This window comes from Hyla sarda, chromosome 11 (assembly GCF_029499605.1).
Source record: "Hyla sarda isolate aHylSar1 chromosome 11, aHylSar1.hap1, whole genome shotgun sequence".
In the NCBI taxonomy this organism is placed as follows: Eukaryota; Metazoa; Chordata; class Amphibia; order Anura; family Hylidae; genus Hyla; species Hyla sarda.
In genome coordinates this window covers 55359446-55383207 of record NC_079199.1, presented here as the reverse complement: position 1 = coordinate 55383207, position 23762 = coordinate 55359446, and the positions used below count along the sequence as shown (strand labels likewise).

The window sequence follows — 23762 nt, the reverse complement described above, 5'->3', positions numbered from 1 at the left end:
CAGGAGAAAATCCCCATAGCAAACATATGCCACTCTGGACAGTTCCTAAAATGGATAGCAGAGGTCAGCAGAGAGCACTGTGGTCGTGACATAAGAGAAATCCAAAAAGAAAAGCATTTCCTCTGTAGTATACAGACCCTAATAAGTACAGGAAGGATTAAGATTTTTTAAAAGAAGTAATTTGCAAATCTGTTTAACTTTCTTGCACCAGTTGTTTTAAAAAAAAGTTTTCCCCGAGGGTACCCCTTTAAGTGCACCAATTGCTCTGCTCACGTTACGTTTCTGCCTATGTTTGCATAATATACATGCCTGATGGGCAAGAAGGGGATTGTTGTAATCTGTCATATTATCTGTCTCCAAGTGTTACTTTGTAAATCTACCCTTTTGTGGTAAGATGACTTATATCCCCCCTTCATTTTCACAGGCAGTGGGGGTCTCAGAGGTCAGACCCCCTCGACCATAAAGTGATGGCACATCCTAACTATAAGCCATCCCTTTATGAGATGGAAATGCCCCTCTGAATCATACGTTGTCCTGATGGCAACATCAAACACTGGAAGAAAAATCTAGTTAACTAGATACAAAGCATAAATATCCTATAACATGTCTTTACAATTTTAGGTCTCCGGAAACATGATGTCTGTTTCCTGATCACTCTGCGGCCCATGTTACTATATGGCACAAAGATTGATAGGAGACAATCTATTGTCGAGCAAACTGGTCTGATGTACGTACGGGGTTGTGAGATTCAAGGCATGCTGGATGAAAAGGGACGAGTCATTGAGGAAGGTAAATTTTTGTATGAGCAATGTATACCAAGCTTTGTAGATAGAGGCAATGTACAGTATATGTAAGAACTAGTTGTTTAGTTTAGTTTTTACTCTGTAGAGCAGTGTTTCCCAACCTTTTTCGGGTCGGGCACACCTCGGAAATGTTTTTTTTCTGCGGGGCACCCCTACCAAGGTTGACGAGCAGAAAAAAGGAAAAAACTGTAAAAAACGTAATGCACTATATCTATTTTTCAGTGTGTATGTAGTTTATAGCTTTATACAGCAACTCACAAATGACGTCTTCTCTAATTTGCATGGTCGCCTTCTCTTCTCCAACTGGTCCAGGCCATCATCACGATTTCTTCCACACACAATTCTTCACCGTTGAACCTGCAAAACAAACCTATTAGGCTCCGCACTTTTTTTTTACATGGGTGACAGAGGGGTGTAGAAGAGTGTACATGGGTGACAGAGGGGTGTAGAGGAGTGTACATGGGTGATAGATGGGTGTACATGGGTACCAGGAGTGTAGAAGAGTGTACATGGGTTACAGAAGAGTGTACAGGAGTGTACATGGGTGACAGATGGGTGTACATGGGTGACAGGAGTGTAGAGGAGTGTACATGGGTGATAGATGGGTGTACATGGGTGACGGGTGTAGAGGAGTGACAGGGGTGCAGAGGAGTGTACAGAGGGGTGTAGGGAGGTGTACAAGGGTGACAGATGGGTGTAGAAGAGTGGGGTGGACAGGGGTGAATAGGGGGTGGACATGGGTGACAAGGATGTGGTCAGAGGGGTGGACAATGGAGGGTGAACACAGGTGACAGGGATGGACGGGGTGACAGGGTTGGATGGGGGGGTGGACATAGATGACAGGAGGGTGGACATGGGAGACAGGGGGTCAGAGGGGTGGACAAGGGTGACAAGGGGGTAAAAGAGGGACAGGAGTGACAGAGGGGTGGACTGGGGTGACAAAGGGACAGATGGGTTAACAGGAGGGTGGATATGGGTGACAGGGTAGACCACGGGGGTAGACGGTGGTTAAACATGAGTGACAGGGATGGACAGGGGAGTGGACAAGGCGGACATGGATGACAGGAGGGTGGACATGGGTGAGAGGGGGGATGGACATGGGTGACGGGGATGATAGGAGGGTGGACATGTGTGAGAGGGGGGGTGGACATGAGTGACGTGGAGGTGGACATGGGTGACAGGGATGGACAGGGAGGAGGACAAGGCAGCCATGGCTGATGGGGGGGAGGGGGGGGGGTAGAGGGTGGACCTGGGTGACAGTGGTGGTGGGTTTGGACAGGGTTGAGAAGGGTTAACAGGGGTGGAAAGGGTACGGTACCTTAAGCAAGCCGGCCTGTGCAGCTTGCAGTTCCACGGCAGGCACGGGAGTCCGGCGCAGATGCAGCTCGTTCTGCCCCAGGGCACCATTTTCGGCTCACTGTGCCTCAAGGGAGAGGGGGATGCAGGGGGACGCGGCACCACGGACAGTACCAAACGGCACACACGTGTACCGCGGTTGGGAATCACTGCTGTACAGAGATGTCATCCTGATATACTGTAAACCATAAAGCCATGCCTAGAAAGGAAATGTAGAGAAATAGCCCTTAAAATATCCTTTGGTAATGTATTTAGTAATTTTATATATTTTTTGTTTAGGACCTGAACCTAAACCTAAACTTAAGGGAGATACAAGGACATACCGGGTGTTTCTTGACCCCAATCAGTATCAGCAAGACATGACAAACACCATTCAGAATGGGGCTGAGGATGTGTATGAAACCTTTAATGTGATCATGAGGAGAAAACCAAAAGAAAATAACTTTAAGGTTGGTCGGGATATTTATATGCATTTAGTTTCTATTATTTTGGTTTTGCCCTTAAATTCTGTCTACTTTTTTTTTTTTCTTAAGCAATTCTGTACAATCAACCTGCACACGCAGAAGCAACTATTATAATATTCACTTATAATGTAATACCTTATTAGATTTAACTTCTGGTCCCTTTCAAAACTGTTGCTAAACTATACTGTTTTTCCCGTTGCCCCCGGTACATAATCATTCAACTTGGCTGAACCTTAGTGTTCATAATGTAGAGAGAGGGGTTATACCGCTGCCAGATTCCTCTGGCACTATCTAAATTCCCTGAGAACAAAAGGATAGGGCTGGGCGGTATGACCAAATGTGTGTATCACTGTATTTTTTAAACTTTTGTCGGTTCCACGGTATATAACGGTATTTTCTAGCCCCCCCCCCATATTAATTATCATCCCACATCCCCACCGGGGTAAATACTCACATATCACCCGCATGTGCTGCCCTCCTCATCCTGTTTGTTGCGGCCGCCTGCGCTGGCACTCTATACTGTGCGTTATCCCTATGCCTGGGCTGCAATAGGTAAACAAAATAAACTTTAACGCACCTATGTCGGCCTTACGCTGGGTACGGGAACGTTGGAGAGCTGTCAGCCTATCACCGGCCGCATCGATGTTCCGCCTCGGCCGGTGGTGGGCTGAGCCCACTGTCATGTAAGAAGCCGGCTTCTTACATGACAGCGGGCTCAGCCTACCACCGGCCGAGGCGGAACATCGCTGCAGCAGGTGATAGGCTGACAGCTCTCCGACATTCTTGTCCCCAGGAAGCAAGTGAGGCCGGTACCGGACCAACAGGAGGAGAGTTAAAGTTTATTTTGTTTTTTGCAGCCCGTGCATAGGGATACCGCACAGTATAGAGCAGTGGTCTCCAACCTGTGGACCTCCAGATGTTGCAAAACTACAACTGGGAGTTGTAGTTTTGCAACATCTGGAGGTCCGCAGGTTGGAGACCACTGGTATAGTGTCAGCGCTGGCGGCTGCAACAAACAGGACGACGAGGGCTGCGCATGCGGGTGACATGTGAGTATTTACCCTGATGGGGACAGCGCTGGGCTAATAATTAATTGGGGGGGGGGGGGCAGAACAGTGCTCGCACGTCACATAGGATTAGTTCTCCGATGTGGGGACAGCGCAGCGCTGGGCTGATTCATTCATTCCCGAGGGGGAGGGGCCAAACCGGTATTGCGGTATGGGTTAAAATTCATATCGTGCAGCACAAAAATTTCGATATTCGGTATGAACCGGTATACCGCCCAGCACTACAAAAGGATTGGGCAGATTAAATCCAGCATGCCTGATCCTTCTTTTCACCAACTTCATCTGCTAGGAAAGAGTCAAGAGGCCCATACACATTAGACGGTCAGACAGTCCTTTCCAAATTTTCTCTAATCTTTATAGCAGCTTTTAGTCCTGTTCTCCTTTGCAGAGCAGGCCACACATACACATTCTCTAATAAGATGGATTTAGGCCACATGTGGGGATAAAAAGTGGCAGATTCGACTCAAATGTTGGTAGCAGATGCGATGATAGAGCTGCTGAACTCCGACCCTATCCTATTCCCAGATAAACAGTAGAAGGATGGAAGAAACCAAGCAAAAAGTGGTCTAGGAGGTCTGAAAACGGGCAAGCCAGGGACGTGCACATTAGACCTAATGCCTTTCGGTGCACGCCCCTGGCCTGCATGTTTTCAGAACTCAGCAGCACAGAATCTCGCCAGGATCATTATTCCAGCACCCCGGCTTGTTACAGTCCTCTGGGGTATATCTGGTGGACCTGAGGAAGGCACAGTACAGTGCCAAAACACATTGTCCAAATTGTACAGAATAAAACTAAATGTTGTCCTGTGCTAGCCTGTGGTCGTAATTGCCTTTACACTGAGCAGCGCCTCCTAGACCACTTTTTGCTTGGTTTCATCCATCTCTCTATTTCAGGGGTATAAATCCCTATTAATTAATTTTTCATGCCCAATATTATAACAGATTGTACAGTAGGGTGACTTGTTTTCCCACTTTTTTCTTTGATCGACCCTTATGCTCGGCAAAGGAGATAAGAGAGTAGATAGTAGAATTTGGAGATGGCGTGCCTCTTACTCACATACTTTCACAGTCCTCTTCACTGCGACTGTGTATGGCATAGGTATTTTAGAGTAAGACCACCCTGGCACTGAGTTATCAGGCAGGGAAAGCCGGTCTATAAATTGTTTGAAACATGTCGAAACACTGGAGGGACTATGATGCCGACATCTGGATTATCCCAATTAATCATTTCGGAATAATCCTTACTAGAGATGAGCGAATTTACAGTAAATTTGATTTGTCACGAACTTCTTGGCTCGGCATTTGCTGACTTTAGTCTGCATAAATGAGTTCAGCTTTCAGGTGGTCCGGTGGGCTGGAGACTCTCTCCTAGGACTGTATCCACTTTTTCCAGCCCACCTGAGAGCTGAACTAATTTATGCAGGAAAAAGTCAGCAACTGCCGAGCCGAGAAGTTCATGACGAATCAAATTTACTGTAAGTTCGCTCATCTCTTATCCTTACCTTCAAAATTGAGCGTAGTCATAATTTAAGGAACAGTTCCCCTGTAAAACATAAAGCCTATAATGGAGACAGAAGATATATTTGAAGGGTATTAGGATTCAATCAGTGAAAAAAGTTTAAAAAAAACAAGCCACCCTATTGTACACCATTGTGATAGTAAGACAATCCGATTCCAACAATTGTCAGTGTATGGGGCCTCCTGACCCTACTCCAGCAGCAGATAGTAGAGAGAAGGATCTGCATGTTAGGCCCAGTCCTTGGGATATAAGCTGCCACCAGAGGTTTCTGATAGCTACCCCTGGGATCAGGATGATAACTGATGGCTGAACGATTGAGCAGCCATCTGAAATGTAAGAGAAGTTTTATATTTGCTCACCACCCAATGGTATCATTTATAATATTAGATTTGGGGCATTGTTTTCTGATTTCAGACTATTCTGGTCTTGTCATTAAATGCTAATTTCCGTATGTGGTTCCTGTATTTACCCTATACCTGCTTCCATGTAAATACTACAATGTGTATTAAGCCTGGTGAATTTAATGCATGATTTGTGTTAAAATTACTGGATTGTTTTTTTTACTTGTGAATAAAGAAATCCAAAATGGTCCGAGGATTTGGGATCAGTTTCCACTGCCCTGTAGCCTTCTCCTGGACCGCTGCAGCATCTGTGGAGTCTTATCTAGTTAGCCTGTCCTTACATTACCTTCTCTGCATTCCTGGATGTCTTCTCTTCTATCTCTATAAATCAGGGATGCACAACCTGCAGGCTTCAGCACAGAAACACCGCTGGTGTCTTGGGACAGAGATGCAGCTTATTTCTTGCATTCTTTTATTTTATTTTTCAGAAACTCAGGCTTGTCAAAAAGACAGATGTTGTGTATGTTTTGTTTTTTTCCCCTGAAGCAGAGAATGGAACGCTGTTTATTGATTCCAGCCCATTTACTTTCTTGCCCTGATCATATAGACCAGAACAGGAGCAGAACAGTATTTATGTGCGTGGCATCTGGTTGCACATAATCGTCCTGCATATTAGTGCAAATAATGTCCGAATAGGAGAATAAGAATTGTGGCATGGCAGTCTTGGGGGAATTTTGACCTGAATATTATGAAGGCTTTATAGGCCAGGCACTCTTTGGGTTCTTTGCTATTGGCTGTTTTGGACATTACCCCATATTGAAATTTGATGGCATAAAAACTATTCTAAAGCTGTGTTTGTATTTTACCTACTGTGAATTTACGTACGTGCAGAATTTTCAAATGGTTTCCTTACAACAGGTCTGGATAAATCTGCAGTCTAGGAAGTTTTTAGAACACACCTCTCCCTCAGTAGTCAAAATAGAGCACCCCATACTAGTAGTCAGTCACTACTGTAAAGAAGGGTGCTTCTGTAATTACTACTGTGAGGAGGGGGTCTGCTGCAACTACTGATTTGAGGAGGGAGTCTGCTGCTGTGCAAAGAAGGCTGAAGTAACCACCACTCCCTCCTCACAGTAGTGGTCACAGCAGCCCTCCTCCTCACAGTAGTGGTTATACAGCAGCCCTCCTCCTCACAGTAGTGGTTATACAGCAGCCCTCCTCCTCACAGTAGTGGTTATACAGCAGCCCTCCTCCTCACAGTAGTGGTCACAGCAGCTTTCCTCCTCACAGTAGTGGTTATACAGCAGCCCTTCTCCTCACAGTAGTGGTTATACAGCAGCTCTCCTCCTCAGAGTAGTGGTTATACAGCAGCCCTCCTCCTCACAGTAGTGGTTACAGCAGCCCTCCTCCTCACAGTAGTGGTTATACAGCAGCCCTCCTCCTCACAGTAGTGGTCATACAGCAGCCCTCCTCCTCACAGTAGTGGTCACAGCAGCTTTCCTCCTCACAGTAGTGGTTATACAGCAGCCCTTCTCCTCACAGTAGTGGTTATACAGCAGCTCTCCTCCTCAGAGTAGTGGTTATACAGCAGCCCTCCTCCTCACAGTAGTGGTTACAGCAGCACTCCTCCTCACAGTAGTGGTTATACAGCAGCCCTCCTCCTCCTCCTTGAAGTGATTACAGCAGCCCTCCCCCCACAGTAGTGGTTACAGCAGCCCTCCTCCTCACAGTAGTGGTTATACAGCAGCTTTCCTCCTCACAGTAGTGGTTATATAGCAGCCCTCCTCCTCACTGTAGTGGTTATACAGCAGCCCTCCTCCTCACTGTAGTGGTTGTGCAGCAGCCCTCCTCACAGTAGTGGTTATACAGCAGCCCTCCTCCTCACAGTAGTGGTTATACAGCAGCCCTTCTTCTCACAGTAGTGGCTATACAGCAGCCCCTCCTCCTCACAGTAGTGGCTATACAGCAGCCCCTCCTCCTCACAGTAGTGGTTATACAGCAGCCCCTCCTCCTCACAGTAGTGGTTATACAGCAGCCCCTCCTCCTCACAGTAGTGGTTATACAGCAGCCCTCCTCCTCACAGTAGTGGTTATACAGCAGCCCTCCTCCTCACAGTAGTGGTTATACAGCAGCCCTCCTCACAGTAGTGGTTATACAGCAGCCCTCCTCCTCACAGTAGTGATTACAGCAGCCCTCCTCCTCACAGTAGTGGTTATACAGCAGCCCTCCTCCTCACAGTAGTGGTTATACAGCAGCCCTCCTGCTCACAGTAGTGGTTATACAGCAGCCCTCCTCCTCACAGTAGAGGTTATACAGCAGCCCTCCTCCTCACAGTAGTGGTTATACAGCAGCCCTCCTCCTCACAGTAGTGGTTATACAGCAGCCCTCCTCACAGTAGTGGTTATACAGCAGCCCTCCTCCTCCTCACAGTAGTGGTTACAGCAGCCCTCCTCCTCACAGTAGTGGTTACAGCATCCCTCCTCCTCACAGTAGTGGTTATACAGCAGCCCTCCTCCTCACAGTAGTGATTACAGCAGCCCTCCCCCTCACAGTAGTGGTTACAGCAGCCCTCCTCCTCACAGTAGTGGTTATACAGCAGCTTTCCTCCTCACAGTAGTGGTTATACAGCAGCCCTCCTCACTGTAGTGGTTATACAGCAGCCCTCCTCCTCACTGTAGTGGTTATACAGCAGCCCTCCTCCTCACTGTAGTGGTTATACAGCAGCCCTCCTCCTCACAGTAGTGGTTATACAGCAGTCCTCTTCCTCACAGTAGTGGTTATACAGCAGCCCTCCTCCTCACAGTAGTGGTTATACAGCAGCCCTCCTCCTCACAGTACAGTAAAATCTCCCTTAGTGGATACCTCCCAATGTCCCTTACACCTCCCAATAGCAGAGTGTTTTTAATTCCCTGGCAGAGTCTCATAAGACCCTCTAAATATAGGGTACACTACCAATAGCGGTTGCGGACACACCCAGCAAGGGACAAAACACTCCCAGTAGGGCACAACCAAGCTTATGTGCCGGCCCTACCTTGTACCCAGGGCAGCCATCGCAGCCCCAGCAAAGAAGCAAAAGAGGCTGCTGTTTAAACAGTGGTGTCCTGCTTTTGTACGTCTGCCTGCCTCATCATTCACCCCCCTCCTTCCCTGATCCCCTCCCCCGTGCCACTTTATTTTCCCTGTGCCAAATCACAACATATCATTTGTAACCTTTCTTGAGCCATTCAGGTAGCAGTAACATTTTCATACATGACCTGTTTATTGGGCGTACATGAGCTCCATTTAGCAGGACTGATGGATAAGAATGGATGCCTTATCCATTTGGCAGGACTTTGATTGATTAATGGCTGATGTGTTCTTTTATGTTCTTTTTCTGGATTATAGGCACTATTTAGGAGTAACATTTTGTTATAGGTTTTGTTTCAAAAGTCTCAGTAGAATTCTAGTTAGGGGGTGTTCAGATGCAGCAAATTTCACTCTTAGCATTGGATGTTAAAATCCACAGCATTGTTAACAAAAAAAAAGTAACCATAAAAATGCTGCAGTGTCATATAGCAGTTTTCTGCCTGTCCTAATTCTGAAACTACAAAAATACCATTTGAGCAGTTGCTTAATACTACATCACAGAGACATGGTGCTGTAGGTGCTGGTCGGAGGTGGTGACCTCACTCGGAGACTTGGCTGGACCTTGTCTCTGAGCTCTAGCCCCACCCTCTGAGACATTAGAGCATGATACATTGTCTTGGGAGAGAGGGAGGAGCCAGGGAGCTGCTGAGGCAACACCATCCTGACTATGAAAGGACTACACAACTTCCTGTCAGGGTGAATCCCGCTAAAGCCAGTACAATTTGTGATAACACTATATTCGGAAGTTCGATATTTTGATTTTTTTTTTTAAATACAATTTTCGGTCACCGGAATACTTCTTTAAATCTACAGCAGAAACTCTCATTCTTACTGTACTGTCCTTTTTGTGAATTTTCAGGGAAGAATTTGCCCCACATTCATCATCTTCTGATAAGAAAACAATGTCATTATGATTGAAAATATATTTTTTTAAAAATGTGGGAGCTCAACGTAAAAAGAAAACCTATACCGAGGATACTGCATTGCACATACCCATGTGCCAAGAAAGAGTACTAATAGTGTAAAAAGGGGAGGCAGTCCTGCTAGGCTAGGTCAGAGTAAAAGATATAAGGTCAAAAATTAGAAGAGAGAGAGAGAGAGAAAAGAAAACGTGTCTAAAATAGCATAAAATGATAATATTTGGAAAAATTATGAGAGGTCTGCGGCAGGGCCCTTGTCGCAGACTGGTCACTAGATAAAATGGTTACAATGGTATAAAATGCTAAAAATATAAAATATGCACAGTGGTATTGTACTTCAACAATTGGACAATGAGACAATGAAAGTGGGGCAACGGGACAGTGCAAACAGTATCTGTTTAGTTATACTGTAAAGTCATATTGTAAGAGCCAGGATTAATCCAGATGAAAGTACATAGCAAAAAAGTTGATAATCCAATAAGGCAAATTTTCGGTAGCTCTGGAGCCTCCCAGATTGGGGCCCACTATAAACGTTTTTAGGTGCAGAGATACAGGCGATGCCCCCTCTACCCCGACGGCACGGGGACTGAATTCAAGAGGGCAATCGCTATACAGTTCAGGCACTTAGTACCTCTTACCGGCTACAGTGTGCACAGTCAGGTGAGTGCAGCTGTGCTTGCGATCCGGATACACGTCCCCCCGGCGGCACGGAGAAATGTAGGAGGGGTGATATGATCCGGTGCTGGGGGTCGGAGATGATGGCTGGGAAACAGCGTGTGGCAGCGCTGTGAAGCCTAGCGGTCGTAGCAGCGTATGGCAATGCTGGAGGTATCCTCTCTACCCCGACGGCACGGGGAGCAGGTGAGAGAGTAGGTGAGGACCGGCAATGCGGTAACGATTGTCTCAGATGATGTGCAGGGTTGTCCAGACACAAGGTAAACTAAATAAACTAACGCATGTTCCAACGTCGGCCTTACGCTAGGGACGGGAATGTCGGACAGCCGTCAGCCTATCACCGGCTGCAGCGATGTTCCGCCTCGGCCGCTGATAGGCTGAGCTCACTGTCATGTAAGAAGCCGCCAAGAGCTTCTTACATGACAGTGGGCTCAGCCTATCAGCGGCCGAGGCGGAACATCGCTGCTGACGGTTGTCCGACGTTCCCGTCCCTAGCGTAAGGCCGACGTTGGAACATGCGTTAGTTTATTTTGTTTACCTTGTGTCTGCGCCGGCGGCGGCAACAAACCGCACGAGGAGGGCAGCGGGTGACATGTGAGTATTTACCCCGATGGGGGCAGCACTGGGCTGATAATTAATTTTTGTTTGGGGGGGGGGGGCAGAATAGCACAGCGCTGGGCTGCTAATTAATTTGGGGGGGGGGGGGAGGAAATACCCTTATATACTGTGGAACCGCCGAAAGTTACAAAAATACTGTGATACGCAGATTTGGTCATACCGCCCAGCCCTACCGCATCGGGTGACACCCTGACTTGCCGGCCTGGCACTAAATAGATGCACTCAAACTATCCCACAACAACCCATCCACCCTCCTCAGAAATTAAAAAATATTAAAATCATACTATGCCGCACCATGAATATCCGTACTCTGAAGGCTTTTTTGTTTAATTTTGAGCCCATGTTTTGTTACGTTGGTGGGCAGAGACTTACGTTGCTGCACTGAGGCCGGAGTTTGTGTCAGGAGGGAAGACAGCGCAGCATCAACAGGCACATAAACAATAGTGAAGCCACAATAAATAAATAAAAAATAAAATAAAAAAACGGCTCGGTACATTACCCACCCCAAAATGTGCATGAAGCTGGATGTTTCTTTTTTTTAAGGAAAAATTTTCGTGGCACATATGGGTTATTTACATAGTCTGTAAAAGTTCTTACACAATTATTTTGTGCCTTATTCTATTTTAACACAACATTAATTAAAAAATTTAGTGCGTTCGCCGGCATGTACGTGTTCTAAAATTAACAAGGTGTGCAGTGTGTATTTTCAACCTTAAAATTAATAGTTTTTAGTTATATAATTAATTTTAGTAATATAGTTAATTTTTCTATAATTAACATTAATGTAGTAGCTTTGTTTCATGATGCAGAACAAGAACAGGTGTTAATGTCCTTTTCTGCAGACGTATGCACTTTCTGTAAGCCAGGTTGGACCTGGAATACATATGCAACTTTTAAATGGAGATGCAACTTTTTTCTTCATAAATAGCGACTATCGCATTTGATAAATACATGACCACTGCAAAGTAAAAAGAAAAAATTACTACGTGAGCAGATTTCAGAAATGTGCTTTGGAATAAGCAAAAATCAATTAAGTCGCAGCATGTATAGAAAAGTTGCACGTGGGCAAGTACATGCGACTTTTGTATGCAAAAAAATCTACAACGGAGCTTGATAAATCTCCTTCTTTGTCTTTGCAGTGTGTGTCTGTGTGTGCCACACTAAGCATCGACAACAGAAAGAGGAGAAGAGAACTGACTTGAGAACCAAAATTTTGGAAACCGATCATCTCCAGAGATGTAGATTTGCCTTTGTCCACAGTGTGCAACATTATCAAGTTGTTTGCAACCCATGGCACTGTAGCTAATCTCCCTGGGCGTGGACGTAAGAGAAAAATTGATGAAAGGTGTCAATGCTGGATAGTCCAGATGGTGGATAAGCAGCCCCAAACAAGTTCCAAAGATATTCAAGCTGTTCTGCATGCTCAGGGAGCATTAAACTATCAACATTTTAATGAAATGAAGCGCTATGGCAGGAGACCCAGGAGGACCCCACTGCTGACACAGAAACATAAATAAGCAAGACTACATTTTTCCAAAATGAACTTGAGTAAACCAAAATCCTTCTGGGAAAATGTCTTGTGAAAAGATAAAGCTTTTTGGTAAAGCACATCATTCTACTGTTTACCAAAAACGCCATGAGGCCTACAAAGAAAAGAACACAGTACCTACAGTGAAATATGGTGGACGTTCAATTATGTTTTGGGGTTGTTTTGCTGCCACTGGGAGCCTTGAATGTGTACCAGGCATCATGAAATCTGAGGATTACCAACAGATTTTGGGTCGCACTGTACAGCCCAGTGTCAGAAAGCTGGGTTTGCATCCGAGATCTTGGGTCCTCCAGCAGGACAATGACCCCAAACATACATCAAAAAGCACCCAGAAATGGATGGCAACAAAGCGCTGGAGGGTTCGGAAGTGGCAGCAATGAGTCCAGATCTAAATCCCATTGAACCCCTGTGGAGAGATCTTAAAATTGTTTTTGGGGAAAGGCGCCTTCCAATAAGAGAGACCTGGAGCAGTTTGCAAAGGAAGAGTGGTCTAACATTCCGTCTGAGAGGTGTGAGAAGCTTATTGATGGTTATAGGAAGTGACTGATTTCAGTTATTTTTTCCAAAGGGTGTGCAACCAAATATTAAGTTAAGGGTGCCAATAATTTTGTCCAGCCAATTTTTGGCATTTGGTTTGACATTATGTCCAATTTACTTTTTTTCCTCCCTTTTTTGGTTTAGTTCCAATACACACAAAGGGAATAAACATGTGTATAGCAAAACATGTGTTACTGCAATCCTTTTCTGTGAGAAATACTTCATTTTCTAGAAAAATTTCAGGGGTGCCAACATTTACGGCCATGACTGTACATATGTGAGACTAGTATAATTTTATCTACATGCTAGGACTTACTAATAGGTTATAAGTGAGAGTATAATGATGCTGACCCTGTGTTTGACACCTATGCCTAGTGTGGGGCTTCATAAACAACAAAAAATATGGTTGTTACACTGGGTTTGATTTGGCACATGGTCACTCTATATTAAAGTGAAGAGATTAGAAGATGTGAACAAACTGAATTGTGACATATTTTGTAGATCGTAATGCATAATTACTGATTTGGAAGTGTCTTCAATGGCGGTGGGACGTTTTGGGATTTACATGATTGAATCCATTCTAAAGCATATAACACCTCTTCTGACCTGTAACAGTATGTCCCACTGATTCACAATGTTAATTAAATTTGTAGCTTCCTGTCATTACTGATATGGCATCTCTCTCCATATCAGATACTGTCCAAAGCAGAAGAGGTTTGCTATGGGGATTTGCTTCTTCTCTGGATAGTTCCTGACATGGACAGAGGTGTCAGCAGAGAGCACTGTTGTCATAATGAAAAGAACTACACAACTTCCTCTTGAGCATACAGCAGATGATAAGTACTGGAAGGATTATGATTTTTGAAGAGAAGTAATTTACAAATCAGTATAACTTTCTGGCAAAAGTTGATTTGAAAACAATTGTTTTCCACCAGAGTAACCCTTTAACCCCTTAAGGATGCAGCCCTTTTTCACCTTAAGGACTGAGCCCTTTTTCGCAATTCTGACCACCGTCGCTTTGCGAATTAATAACTCAAACGCTTTTACCGAATATTCTGATTCTGAGATTGTTTTTTCGTGACATATTCTATTTATTTTGGTGGTAAATTTTCGCGTTACTTGCATCCTTTTTTGGTGAAAAATCCCAAAATTTCATTTTGAAGCTCTCTACTTGTAAGGAAAATGGATATTCCCAATAAATTTTATTTTTATTCACAATACAATATGTCCACTTTATGTTGGCATCATAAAATGGACATATTTTTGCTTCTTGAAAAAATTAGAGGGCTTCAAAGTAGAGCAGCAATTTTCAAAAATTTCATGAAAATTGCTAAATCTGAAGGGACAGATGTTGCCAAACTACAACTCCCAGCATGCCTTGGCAGTCTAGGCATGCTGAGAGTTGTAGTTTAGCAACATCTGGAGGGCTACCGTTTTGGCACCACTGTAACAGTGGTCTCCAAACTGTGACCCTCCAGATGTTGCAAAACTACAACTCCCAGCATGCCCAGACTGGCATGCTGGGAGTTGCAGTTTGGCCTTCCTAGTGGTTGCCACAGTAAAGATCACTTTACTTTCACTTTCATTCCAACCCCTCCCACCGTTGTTTCCCTACCTGAGCCAGGAACCAGCAGTCTCCAGCGACGATCCGGGGTCCCCAGGCATCAGCTTTGCAGGTACCCGCCCTCCATCTTCTCCCCATGTTCCCCTTGACATCCAGGGGTGGGCAGAATGGGGGGTTGCCATGGCAACCCACTGTCCTGCTCTGCCATTGGTCAGAATCAGTTCCGACCAATGGAAGGGGATAGGAGGAGATCGCAGCACTGCGACCTCATTCCTAGCCCTCAGGATGATCGGGGCTGTCACTGACAGCTCCAATCATCCCTATTTTCCGGGTGATCGGGTCACCAGAGACCCGATCAGCCCGGAATAGCAGAAAATCGCATGTCTGAATTGACATGGAATTTTCTGCGATCGCCGACATGGGGGGCGAGGGGGGGGGGGGTCTCAGGACCCCCTGGGCGATGTGCCGGGGTGCCTGCTGAGTGATTTCAGCAGGCATCGCGGTCCGATTCCCAACCGGCTAGCGGCGGGGACCGGAATTCCCACGGGCGTATGCATACGCCCCACGTCCTTAAGGACTCGGGATGTAGGGCGTATGCATACGCCCAGCGTCCTGAAGAGGTTAAACCCCTGATTTAGAAGAAACACTGCAGCATTACAGAATAAATCATTTTGTTGTTATAATGGAGCCTGATCCGGTTTTAAAGCTTCCTGTGGTTGTCATCTTTAAACAGCTCAAATGTTCCCTTTTAATATCTTTTTTACATACCATTTCCTTGATTAATTCAAATGTACCTTTACAGGCAGTGCTGGAGACCATCAGGAAACTCATGAACACAGACTGCGTGGTGCCTGACTGGCTTCATGATATTATATTGGGGTATGGTGATCCAGGAAGTGCCCATTACTCAAAAATGCCAAATCAGATCCCTACACTGGATTTCAATGATACCTTTCTGAGCCTGGACCACCTTAAGGCTTGTTTTCCAGGGTATCAGGTAAAGGTCACTGTGGAAGACCCATCCTTGCACAAGGCCCCTTTCAGGTAACTTTGGTTTACTAAAGAGCATAGACAATGCTGGGCCTGGTATGACATGAGCCTTGCATGTCCCAATAATTTATTGTAAGCTTCTTGTTTTATTCCAGGATTACATTTCCTGTCTATGGGGGGAAGGGGAAAAAACGAAAAGACGACAGTGAAGAAGGAACCATACAAGATGAGCCACCCACACTGATTGTGGAGCCTCATGTTATTCCCAACCGTGGTCCCTACCCGTACAACCAGCCTAAGCGGTAACAGCTCAGTTATGCCTATTATGGGGATTAATGCTGAAAAATACACATAAACATAAGATAATGGAGAAATAGGGGGAGATTTATCAAAACCTATGTAGAGAAAAAGTTGACCAGTTGCCCATAGCAACCAATCAGATCGCTCCTTTCTTTTTTAAAAAGGCCTGTAAAATTGAAAGAAGCAATCTGATTGGTTGCTATGGGCAACTGGTGAACTCTTCATCTACACAGGGTTTGATACATCTTCCCCATAGTCCATGTTTGTAGAGACACTCGAAGGTTTATTGTTCATTGATGATGGTAGCAAACTGGAAAAATAAATCTATAAAAGTATATGAAAGTTTTATGCCCCACAGCCTGTATCAGTTATATTTACAGTATATGCATTAAAAATATTTTTGCTCTATACATAAAATTGTATTTGGTGTCATAAGGGATTTGGTGCACCTACTGATCAATGTTTTTATATTCCATGGTCCAATTCTGAATAATAAGTAGAGATACATGTGCCCACTCTGCACTGTGGCACACACAAGGACCCCTACTAGACTTCATTTATTCAGTGACTTGCATTGTTGTCCTTGTTATTTATTGCGTATAAAGTAGATGTAGGCTAGGGCCCCATGGCAACTTGTAGCCATGTGACAGAAAGTCACAATATTGTGTTGTAATTCAATGATAGTGAACGTGTCATGTAGAAGTCCTTGCCAAGTGTTGTCGCTGTACGTTGCAGATCACAATGTACCCACATTCACTATCATTAGTTGAAAATGTATTAGTGCAAAATTGTGATGTTACGTCAGTCACCTTGTAGCTTAGTGTTTTTGTAACATAATTTTGTATTGTGCACTTTTCACAGAAGTGTAAAATGTATTAATATGTTCTGTTTCTAGGAATACCATCCAGTTCACTGCAACACAGACAGAAGCTATTCGTGCAGGAATGCAACCTGGACTTACTATGGTATTAAGCAACATTTGCCGTATATAGACATACAAACATAAACCATTACCACAATGTTAAGCGATCATTGACCAAATCACTAGCGTTAGCCTCAGTAGATTTCCAGGTAGTACCCACTTAAGTCTCTAATGCATTTGTTGAAACCGTGTGTCCCCTCTGATGTCATCTAGTCCCCGCTCATCAGTGCTTCTTTTTGGTTCTGAGACAAGTGACTGACTGAGACAGGACATAGGCACCGGCAGTTCCTGCTGAGACACCTTGTTTCAGAATCAGGGAGAAGTGGAGACCAGATGACATGAGAGGTAAGAATGTTTTTTTATTTTTAAAGGGGTAGTCCAGTGCTGAAAAACGTATCCCCTATCCTAAGGATAGAGGTTAAGTTTCAGATTGCAGGGGGTCCGACCGCTGGGGGTCCCTGTGATCTCCTGTATGGGGCTCTGGCTCGCTGGACAGATAGCGGGTGTCGACCACTGCACGAAGCGGTGGCTGACACGCCCCCTCAATACATCGCTATGGCAGAGCCGGAGATTGCCGAAGGCAGCGCTCTGGCTCTGCTATAGAGATGTATTGAGGGGGTGTGTCAGCCTCCACTTCGTGCGGTGGTCAACACACCCCCTTCCAGTGGGCTACCGGGGCCCCGTACAGGAGATCGCGGGGGGCCCCATCGGTCGGACCCCCCCATGATCTGAAACTTATCCCCTATCCTTAGGCTAGGGGATAGGTTTTTCAGCACTGGATATCTCCTTTAATACCGCCCCCAGCCATTTATACATTGTTAATGTCCCTGCACAACCCCTTTTAATAGGGTTATGAAAAACTGTCTAAAATTTTTTTTATCAAAAGAACCTTGCACGCTTATGTCTACCTCTCCATTTTCCCACGATTGGTCATGGGACTCCCATTTTGGAGTTTCCACTGGGATTCATACCTGTCCTACATTTATAACATATATATGTAATAGATTTTATACAATGTATGTAAGAGTGGACGTTCATGCAAAAATTATTCTAACAAAGTGTCACTGTTGCTGTTTGATACCGATAGTATTTTTTCAGAGTAAGGCTGGGTTCACACCATGTTTTTGCCATAATGTTTTCAATCAGTTTTTCTTAAAGAAACTATATGGCAGACAAAAACGTATGGAAACATATAGGAAAAAGTAGACCATATACTGTTTTTAAAAGTGCATACAGTTCCGTCCGTTTTTTATTTTTAAAAAACATACATTTTTGAACATTTTATTTAAAATAAATAAATTTTAAAAAAAATTTAAACTTTAGGATGCAAATGCGCATGTGCAAAGTAAAAACCGTATACGGTTTTCCCGTATGGAACTGTATACTTGTGCGTTTCCCATTGACGTCCATGTTAAAAAAAAAAAAAAAAGAAAACATATGCGGTTGCAGTACGATTTTTAAACCAGAGACAAAACCGTGGTCAACCTCAGTTTTGAGTACGGGAAAAAAAATGTATTGCAAGCAAACCGTCTGCATCCGGGTGCATACAGTTTTCAATTATTTGTCTATGGATACGGTTTTCAATACGGTTCCATACGTTTTCAATAATGAAAATGTATACAGGAAATGTACTTGAAAAGCGTGGTGTGAACCCAGCCTAATATTGACTTGTGAAATGTGTCGTCCAGCAGACAACCCTGTCCCTTTGTTAGAACGGTTGCTGTGCATCAGAACATCTAGTTTTATAATGTTAAGAGAGTTGTGTTATTATTATATTCGTAGTCCCCTGTTCACCACAAGCTTTGATAAGGAGTGAGCAGTGGTAGTACAGTAGCTGTGAGCCGTGCCCCCTGCTCTGTTTAATTTCACACTGGGATTATAGCTCCAGCTGTTTTCTCTGTTTCCCTTCACTATGACGTATAAACACAGGTGCCACATCCATTGCCCTGGCTCTTGCCAGAAAAAAACCTCATCCGGGATGTTGCAAAGAATGCGCTTCGTGCTCTGCCGTTAGGGGGAGTAACATGACAACTTCAGAGACTTAGCACATGTATGTGTTGACATGGTTGTTGGAATGGAAGAAAAGAACCACAAAGCACACACAACTGTATTGCACAGCTACACAGTCTTTCACGTATCAAAACATATACAATACTCACAATAGTCTGCAATTTTTAGTGACACGCTAGAAGTCTCTAAGAAAATTGGCTTACAGGGTGTTTTATCTTTTTCACTTTTAAAAAGGTTGTCGGGCCTCCTGGGACGGGCAAAACAGACGTAGCCGTTCAGATTATTTCCAATCTTTATCACAATTTCCCTGAGCAGAGGACTCTTATTGTCACTCATTCTAACCAGGTAAAGTGTATTTTTGCTTTAGTTTTGTTATAGCTGATATCATACTTGATTTTAAGATGATAACCTTAGATAGACATATATGTGCATCTATCTAGAAGTGTTTCCCAATCAGGGTGCCTCCAGCTGTTGCAAAACTACTACTCCCAGTGTTGGAAGCCAACATTGGCCACGCTAGTATAAATTGGATGTGTTTGTATAATGGACTCAAATACAATGAAGAGGACAATGGAATGCAGTGGAATGTCATGGATGGAATGTGTGTAGGGTGTCGGAAGGACTGGCTCCAGGAATGGTGGGTGATGCAAATAGCTGATTAGACAATCATTTGCTTTCATCCTGTTTAAAGCCATACAATAAGCCGTGCACCTGAGTGATAAGAATGGAGGTGAGCTACAGTTCCTGGTACCTCCTATAGTAAAGCCATACAATAAGCCGTGCACCTGAGTGATAAGAATGGAGGTGAGCTACAGTTCCTGTTACCTCCTATAGTAAAGCCATACAATAAGCCGTGCACCTGAGTGATAAGAATGGAGGTGAGCTACAGTTCCTGGTACCTCCTATAGTAAAGCCATACAATAAGCTGTGCACCTGAGTGATAAGAATGGAGGTGAGCTACAGTTCCTGGTACCTCCTATAGTAAAGCCATACAATAAGCCGTGCACCTGAGTGATAAGAATGGAGGTGAGCTACAGTTCCTGTTACCTCCTATAGTAAAGCCATACAATAAGCTGTGCACCTGAGTGATAAGAATGGAGGTGAGCTACAGTTCCTGTTACCTCCTATAGTAAAGCCATACAATAAGCCGTGCACCTGAGTGATAAGAATGGAGGTGAGCTACAGTTCCTGTTACCTCCTATAGTAAAGCCATACAATAAGCCGTGCACCTGAGTGATAAGAATGGAGGTGAGCTACAGTTCCTGTTACCTCCTATAGTAAAGCCATACAATAAGCCGTGCACCTGAGTGATAAGAATGGAGGTGAGCTACAGTTCCTGTTACCTCCTATAGTAAAGCCATACAATAAGCCGTGCACCTGAGTGATGAGAATGGAGGTGAGCTACAGTTCCTGTTACCTCCTATAGTAAAGCCATACAATAAGCCGTGCACCTGAGTGATAAGAATGGAGGTGAGCTACAGTTCCTGGTACCTCCTATAGTAAAGCCATACAATAAGCCGTGCACCTGAGTGATAAGAATGGAGGTGAGCTACAGTTCCTGGTACCTCCTATAGTAAAGCCATACAATAAGCCGTGCACCTGAGTGATAAGAATGGAGGTGAGCTACAGTTCCTGGTACCTCCTATAGTAAAGCCATACAATAAGCCGTGCACCTGAGTGATAAGAATGGAGGTGAGCTACAGTTCCTGTTACCTCCTATAGTAAAGCCATACAATAAGCCGTGCACCGGAGTGATAAGAATGGAGGTGAGCTACAGTTCCTGGTACCTCCTATAGTAAAGCCATAAAACCAGCCCCTGCGGTGTTGGACACAATGGACTGCCAATCATCCTGTCAGTCCACCAAGGTTTGGTTCTCGAGGAAACTTGGATGGACATCTGTCAACACAATATGGGACAACAAAGAGGATCCCCCACTCCAGAAGACATCAAAGAACTGATTGCAATGCACATAAACCACCTACAGGACAACATTCAACAACCTTGTTTGTTAAGGAACTGTTCTGATTGGCCTTGTAGATGTCTTGGGATGGGCAATGTATGGGTTATGTGTGTGGATGACTGCTATACAGTAACCCCCCCGACCTACGATGGCCCCGACATACGATAATTTCAACATGCGATGGCCTCTCAGAGGCCATCGCATGTTGAAGGCAGCATCACCATACGATGCTTTTGCATGTCGGGGCCATCACATAAACGGCTATCCGGCAGCGCAGACTGCTTCAGCTGCCATCGGATAGCCGTTTACGGGGCCCCATGTGGTCCGCTGACGATCACTTACCTGTCCTCGGGGCTCCGGCGGTACAACCTGCGGACCTACAGATGTTGCAAAACTACAACACCCAGCATGCCCGGACAACCAACATCTGGAGGTCCGCAGGTTGTAGACCACTGTCCTATACTTTACATTGCACGGATCCCTCAACATGCGATGGTTTCAACAAAAGATGGTCCATTTGGAATGGATTACCATCGTATGTTGAGGGATCACTGTATATGTTACTTATAGGATGATGAGAGATATAGAGAACTTCCTGCCTCTTCCTGAGAAATTCAAACAGCCTGTAGATCCTAAGAGGAGTTGCATGACACTGCTACAACTAAAATTTCCACTCCAAAGTTGGTTAGTGCTTGCCTTAGGCCATGGTCACATATTGTACTATATAGAAGTGGTGCATTTTTGTTGACATATGCAGCATTTTTTGTGAAAAACTCCAAAATATTTTGAAAAACTGGAAAATGTCTGGCATTTAAAATTATTATTTTTTTTACGGTGTACACTGTACGGTAAAAGTGATGTTATATTTATTCTGTGTGTCAGTACGATTATGGCGATACCCATTTTATATCGCTTTCTATGTTCTTTTTCCTTTTCTAAGCAAAATTCTTTTTCTGCCATTCATTTTCTAGCAGCCGTAACTTATTTTTTTTCGAGATGACCTGTACTTTTCATTGGTATCATTTATGCCATAAGTGCTACCTTTTTGATCTTCTGTATTCCACTATTTGTACCAAAATTGGCAAATTTAGCGGTTTTTTTTTAACGGCGTTCACTGTACGGGATAATTTACGATTTTATAGTACACGTTATTACGGACGTGGCAATACCTATATTTATTTCTATTTTTGATCTTTTTTTGTAATACAGGGCTTTTATTGGGAAAGGGGCTTTTTTTATTTTATTTTTTTATTTTTTTTACACTTAATACTTTTATTTAAAAACTTTTTACAGGTTATACTATGCTGCAATACATTTGTACTGCAGCACAGTATAACCGATCAGCTGCACACAGTACAGCCTGTGCGATTCAGCAGGCTTATGTAGCAGGCATACAGGAGGTCATGATCTGACCTCCTGCTGTCATAGCAACCAACAACGACCCGCAATCGTATCGTGGCTCCGCCGTTGGTGAACAGGGGGAGCGCACGCCCCCTGTCAACACCATAGATGCGTGATCAGGATTGATCACTGCATCTATGGGGTTAATGCTGCCGGGACCGGATCGTGGCCATGGCAGCTGTGGCGTGACTCTGGCTGTGATTGACAGCCGGGTCCCGCCGCCGATCTCCTGCACTCCCCGCGGCAGTGCAGGAGATCGCTAGGACATATGCATACGTCCCAGCGCGCGAACATGTCGGGTGCTGGGACATATGCATACGTCCTATAGCGGGAAGGGGTTAAAAATAAGAGGTCAGTGTTTTAGGGTACATTCCCACACGGCGTATTTGCTGCGTATTTGCTGCTGCGTATTTTATTTTCTCTGTTGAAGTCAATGGGTAGGAAAATACGCAGCATCAAATACGCAGCAAATACGCAGCAAAATACGCTGTGTGGGAACGTACCCTTAAAGTGGATTTCACACGAATTATGGCCATAATTATGAGCTGATTTTACTCCAAAATAACAGAAAGCCTGCTGTGTGAACAATACATTTGATACTAGAGCAGTGTTTCCCAACCAGGATGCCTCCAGCTGCGGCCAAACTACAACTCCCAGCATGCACGAACAGCCTTTCGCTGTCCGGGCATGCTGGGAGTTGTAGTTTGTCCACAGCTGGAGGCACCCTGGTTGGGAAACACTGTACTAGATGGTGGTGTTTTACAAGTTTTTCTCTCCATCAACATAATTAATTGTTTGGGAACCCTTCCTGTAAGTGCTTTAGAGTCAAATGTTTATAGTAAAATGATGCCTGCAGAACCCTTCTAAGTCATCTGGTCTTATTGTGTTACTTAATTCCTGGTATGTGCAGATCTTCTTTCTTTCCATTGTATCCTCCATGCTGTTTGTCATTATGTTGTTGATGTCTAGTTCTTACCCACAAGGCAGTTATCCTACTCTCCCCAATAATAGACATAATTCATTTTTAATGACTTTCCTCATTGCCCATAAGAGGAATAAATAGTTTTACAAGAGTTCAGTGGGATCTGTGTTCCTGACCATTTACTACAATTTGTTTTCTTCTGCTTGATCCTTTTCTTAAATTTCTTTAGTATTTGTGTTTATGTATAGCTCGTTCCTTACACTTCTTTAAATTGAGCGATGCAAAATGTTTTTTTTTTTTTTACATGATAGTCACAGCTGCAATTCCACCCTTTTCCTTAGGGACAGCTGAGTGAGCTTATGATCTAAACCCACTCCACATGCAGCGGGTGCTAGCTGTGTCTTACAACCCTAAAGATCAGTGTTTCCCAACCAGAGTGCCCCAACAACTCCCAGCATACCCAGACGGCCAGTGGCTGTCCGTGCATTCTGGGAGTTGTAGTTTTGCAACAGCTGGAGGCACCCTGGTTGGAAACACTGCTCCTAGATACTGCAATCAATATCGCCCACCACAAATTCACAGATCTTACAGATCAATGCAAGATATATTTAGCGATTTCTTATGAAAATCACCTTCAGGCACTAAAAATAGTGTTAGTAAAAAAATTAAAATCTCTAACGTAATAAAAATCTAAATCACCTCCTTTTTCCTTTTGTTA

At 44.3% G+C, this 23762-nt stretch overlaps 1 protein-coding gene across 2 annotated transcripts in view; it reads left to right on the top strand.

The window, feature by feature from the left end:
* AQR (aquarius intron-binding spliceosomal factor) overlaps positions 1–23762 on the top strand; it is a 142285-nt gene that overhangs the window by 80475 nt on the left and 38048 nt on the right. For both annotated transcript variants that reach the window (XM_056545659.1, XM_056545660.1), the window contains exons 18-23: positions 622–789; positions 2439–2608; positions 15341–15582; positions 15684–15830; positions 16724–16793; positions 18995–19105. In XM_056545659.1, the coding sequence (XP_056401634.1) occupies positions 622–789; positions 2439–2608; positions 15341–15582; positions 15684–15830; positions 16724–16793; positions 18995–19105 (908 nt within the window). The remainder of the gene's footprint in view (positions 1–621; positions 790–2438; positions 2609–15340; positions 15583–15683; positions 15831–16723; positions 16794–18994; positions 19106–23762) is intronic.